This window comes from Panulirus ornatus, chromosome 7 (assembly GCF_036320965.1).
Source record: "Panulirus ornatus isolate Po-2019 chromosome 7, ASM3632096v1, whole genome shotgun sequence".
NCBI lineage: Eukaryota > Metazoa > Arthropoda > Malacostraca > Decapoda > Palinuridae > Panulirus > Panulirus ornatus.
The window spans coordinates 12,237,264-12,242,892 of NC_092230.1; the positions used below are offsets into that span (position 1 = coordinate 12,237,264).

The 5,629-nt window shown below is 40.1% G+C and overlaps 1 protein-coding gene across 1 annotated transcript in view; it reads left to right on the forward strand.

Moving 5' to 3' along the window:
• Window positions 1-1,522: 1,522 nt before the first annotated feature.
• Window positions 1,523-5,629, forward strand: part of LOC139749419 (astacin-like) — a 13,838-nt gene continuing 9,731 nt past the window's right edge. Inside the window, exon 1 of the mRNA XM_071663256.1 lies at window positions 1,523-1,647. Coding sequence (XP_071519357.1) covers window positions 1,646-1,647 — 2 coding nt within the window. The 5' untranslated portion in view covers window positions 1,523-1,645. The remainder of the gene's footprint in view (window positions 1,648-5,629) is intronic.

Sequence of the window (5,629 nt, forward strand, 5' to 3'; positions counted from 1 at the left end):
ATATATATATATATATATATATATATATATACATATATATATATATATATATATATATATTATACTAATCGCCATTTCCCGCATTAGCGAGGTAGCGTTAAGAACAGAGGATGAGGACTGGGCCTTTGAGGGAATATCCTCACCTGGCCCCTTTCTCTGTTTCTTCTTTTGGAAAAAAAAAAATGAGGGGAGGATTTCCAGCCTCCCGCTCCCTTCCCTTTTAGTCGCCTTCTACGACACGCAGGGAATACGTGGGAAGTATTCTTTCTCCCCTATCCCCAGGGATATATATATATATATATATATATATATATATATATATATATATATATATATATATATATATATATATCTATATATATCTATATATATATATATATATGTATATATATATACATAATTGTATGTCATACAAACCTCTAACAGCCAGGATCGAACCCGGGACCCCTGTGCCACAAGCGGCAATGCTATCGCTAGGCTACGGGCCTGACTGATAGGAAATAACTATTCGAATACTATGTACTCAATACCCTTCGTATCACGCTGGTGAGAAACGGGGTCTACACTGGTTATTTCCGAACAGACGCACACAGCCAGCAGATAGCATTTTACCGAGCCTAATTGTACAACGCAGAGGTATATGAATACGAATAAAGAACATATGAACGCGCACCTTCATAGAACATACAAACCTCCAACAGCCAGGATCGAACCCGGAACCCCGGGAATGCTACCGCTATGCTATGGGCCTGGGTAATAGGAAATAACTATTCCAATACTATGCACTCGGATATCCTTCGTCTCACGTCGTTGAGCAACGTGGTCTACACCGTTTATTTCCCAACAGGCGCACATAGCCAGCAGATAGCATTTTACCGAACCTAACTGTACAACGCGGAGGTATATGAATACGAACAAAGTGCATACGAACGCGCACCTTCATAGAACATACGAACCTCCGGGTTCGATCCTGGATTTTGGAGGTTTGTATGTTCTATGTAGGTGCGCGTTCATATGCTCTTTATTCGTGTATATATATATATATATATATATATATATATATATATATATATATATATATATATATATATATATATATATATATATAATTTTTCATGATTTCAGGTTTTGATCAAGACCTGGTTTTCCCAAGGCCAGTAAGCAGCTGTCCACTCCCAGACAGCCAGAAGGTGTTGGCTGGGTCATCAGGTTCAAGATACTAGTGTCAAGGATATACGATGGCATATTCTAAACACATTTTTCTTCAAATTTGATACAAGCAAGGATGCTCCGGTGTGAAACTGTGGATGCCTGTGGAAGTAACATCACCAGATGTACTGCATCAACCTTGGGACATCATTATGGACTCCTTACAAGCTTTTCTTCCCTTCATCATGTGAACCACAGTCACATTGCCCAGGGACGGGGCTGGAGATAACGGGGTGAGGTGTTTATGGGAAGATAGGGAGGCTATGGTAAGGAGGGGGCTAGCAGGGGGTGGCTATGGTAAGGATGGGGTCAACAGAGGGTGGCCATGGGTAGGGATTCTTTAGGGGGGATGCTGGGTCGGGGTAGTGGGTGGGTCGTGTAGTATAAAGTAGGCCTCCGGTCACTAAGGCCATCATTCTCTCCGGGATCTCTCATCATGTAAGTAGTGGCTCTACCACCTTCACAGACATAATCCAGTCTTAATGATTTATAGTTTTCCTCTTGTGTTTATATGAAGCTACATTATCAGCCGTACGTACGCTTTTGTTACACAGCATCATCAGCAGCAGTCTTCTACCCTCCTGCATTGTATATGTTCAGTAAGCAGGTAATGAAGGCAATATTACTGTTGCTTCTCTCTCATGTGTCAGTGTAACGACCAGTACAACGGTAAAGTCACTATGATTCCCTGGTACTGATGTTTTCTGATCTTTGTAGAATCACAAAATTCGAGAGTACATGGATATTTATTCTATGAATAGTTATGAAATATGATAAGTAGTATTCAGGATATATTATACTGTGCTTCCAGTATGCAACTTATATTCGATATATGTGTTGAATATTTTTACCAATCACGATTCGTGTTGTTCATAACTGATAATGCAGCATCTGAAGATACTGACGTGCTTATTTCTGGACGAACATTTAAATGTATACATGTAAGTCTCTTGCTTTGGTCGGCGACGATTGAACTTGAAACTTGCGACTCAGATGAGCATCAAGAGGGAGGTTGTTCATTACCTACACCATCACACACTTCACTACTGTAATGTCACGTACATAAAGCAATCTTCCCTAAATTTCAGGCATCACCTTAACCTGCTTATCTGTCTCACTCTCGTCTTGATGCCTTCCTGTGTATTGACCACCAAGGTCATATCCCTCCTGACTGTATTACTGGACAGAAAACACAATTATTCTAATCTTTAAATAATACCGCAGTTGTTTTGAGGTGTAAAATAAGACAATGACTTTGTACATCTAAGAATACCTCCAGACATAACAAGTAAATGTTTGATATTTACGCTCGAATTATAATAATATCTTTTACCAAACTGAATGGAAAACGACGATCTTCAATTTTTCTTTTCTCGTAGAAATATATTTCAAGCCCAAGAGATAGAATGTCTCCCTAAAGTCTAAAGTAAAAAAGTCAATATCAAATCTTCCAGGACTCTGAATGTACACGTCAAAGTGAGTCCGGCATAAAGTATTACAAATTTGACAACATTTTGGGAAAGAACAAATACGACCTCGTGAGCGTCCTGCTGGTTATCACCTGTCGGGCCAAATTTCTCATTATTATCATCATTATCATTACTTGCGAGAAGAACTTTCTCTTAAATACACTAATATTTATGACTTTGATCTGTCCACGTTGTAGGCACAAAGTAGCCGCTCCATCATTTTCAAATCACTGGTATATAGTTCGGCAGCCATATTGGTGTTTTATTAATACTTTTCATCCACATAACTGTGGAACAACTCTGTTAGTCTAAGTCAGTGTTATCCACTGTTTTTTAAAGGGAGCCACTGGGGTAAACACATTCACTGGGGGAGCCACACATATGTACCACAAGTTAACATAACTAAATCTAATAATACTGGGTTGCTGGTGCAATATGTATAGTAATTAATATAAAAAAGACATGGTAATAACACTATATGGTATATGATATATTACATTGTTACTAGTAACTAATTAACGACCAACCTTACCCACTCCCAGGTAACTTCTGTAACACCCTGGTGGGTATATTTTGGCCATTAGGGAATTTCTAATAATTGTAAATTCAGTCTTACGAAATAGTTGGGCATGGGCCTGCTGGTGGTACTTCCAGTGGTGTGGGGGGGGTCTGCTGGTTGTTGTGGCGGGTGGGGTGAGGGCTTGCTGGTAGAACTGAGAGCCACACACACACACATACACAATACACGCACACACACACATGCGTCTTCCACTTGTCACCATTTGTCATTATGTGCTGGTGGCGGGATGTTGACAGACTGGATGTCTTTTCCTGACGTCTACCCTCCCCATTTATCCAGACTTGGGACTGACACCAGCATCGATTAGCTCCCTAGTCACGTTGTTGGTTTACTCCGTTTCCTTCTCCCCCTCCTCACGACACTACTGATATTATTCACGCTATGTACACATTATTTACACTACTTACAACTATTTGACAACCTCAACCAGCCTGAGCAGCATAGCTGTGCAAACAATGGCAAGATATGAAGACACTTAATGATTTAATGAGCGGAAGTGTGGACGCTGCTGCTTAATTCTTTTCATTGAATATTTGTAGTTTGTCACCGCAGTCCTTGTAACATTGTCCAGATTTGCATTGGTCAGTCTTTTTTTTTTCTCTCTTCACAATGTTCATTGTTGATTCACATGTGTAAGTGCTAACAAAGAAAGACGTCACATTTTGCACACACAGTTTCAAAGTAGGATAGTGTGTGTCAGGGACCAAGTGGCAGAAGTGGTCGACAACATCTGCTTTGTATTGAACATGGCTTTCAGGGTGTCATTTGTTTGCAGGTCAACAATCTCATATTCCACTGCAGTAGGACAATCAGGGCAGAGGGCTATGATAACGGAGTCAGAGACAACATCGTCACATGAAAGGAATTTTAATTGATATTGAAACAATTTCTGTACGCCATTACGTCACTGAATCTTGATTGAAGTTCCTCCCTCAACTCCCTCAGCACTTCCTCAAATGCATCATAGCTGTAATATTGCAAGTACTTTGAATCATTTGTGATGGCTGCTTGAAAAGTGAACAAATTGTCTGTCTGGAATAAAGTGTTGTAATCTTGTTTTGGAATGTGGTGACTACAGGCGGCATACTACCTGATTGCTAATGTTTGCCTTACAACTGGATATTCAGTGAATTCAGATGAGAAGTGATATCAGTCAAGAGAGGCATTCATCTTCATTATCCATTCAGGGTTCTCCATTTCTGGCTTGCTTCTTCTTGTACTTGCAAGAAACTCACAAATTGAGGGAGGAGACTAAAAGGTCGTTCAACTACTCTGCCACGAGATAGCCACCTCACCTCGTTATGCATCACTAAATCACCATATCCTGACACATACTCCTCCAACAGTTCACAAAACTGGCGGTGATTTAGTGCTCGGGAAACAATAGAGTTGACCACTTGCACAACCAGCAGTATCACATATTCATATTCACAGTCTTTTTCTTTTAGTTTTGCCACAGTTGCTTCATGGTGTATAATGCAACAATTGCTTCGAGGTGTATGACGCCACAATTTCTTTCTGGTGTATGATGCCACAATGAAAAGGAACAGATTTGGGGGTGCATCTCCTCTCTCTTCTTCACAAAACCGACAACTTCCTTCTCTTTTCATGTTAATAGCAACATCAGTGCATACATGCAAGATTTGACGAGTTCAGTTTACCGGCATTGAAATAATGATAGAAAGGCATTTGAAATATCCTTTCCTCTCGTTTGGCCTTGTAAGGGTAACAGAGACAATAGGTCTTGAAAGAAGTCTCCTTTAGGAAATCTGAACCATACACACAACTGAGCAACACCACACTTATATGTGCTTTCATCCTGTGTGATGGAGAAGCGTGGTGGAGCAGTTAATAATTCCGCAAGCAGCTGGTCACGAATGTCGTAACCAAGTTCTTCAGAATATCCTTGTCATAACTGTTGTGTCTGATACTGTTGTCCTCTTATTTGCTTTATGATTTCATCTTTGTTATTGAAGTCAGCATACATTATTTCTGCAGAAGCCAAAAACACTCTTACTACCTCTGCATCTGTAAAGGCCTTTGTATACTTAGCCAAGATCCATGCAATTTCAAATGATGCCTTTGTCAAACTTTCAGCAGCAAAGGTCGATCTGTGAATTAGTTTCTGGTGTCCTGCTACAGTATGTGTGCAGTAAGTGGCTCAGTTATGATCGTCCTCAAGGTGTTCCCAGGCCGGGATATATCTTATTGAAGTTGGGATGTGTGGCTCTGATTTGAGGTTCTAAATATTCACGTTTGAAACCAAAGCACAACAATACCTTCTGACACATCAAACAAAGGGAATTTGTATCTCGATGCAGGAAGAAGAATTCCTCCGTCCACATTTCCTGAAATGTTCTCTGTTCATGTT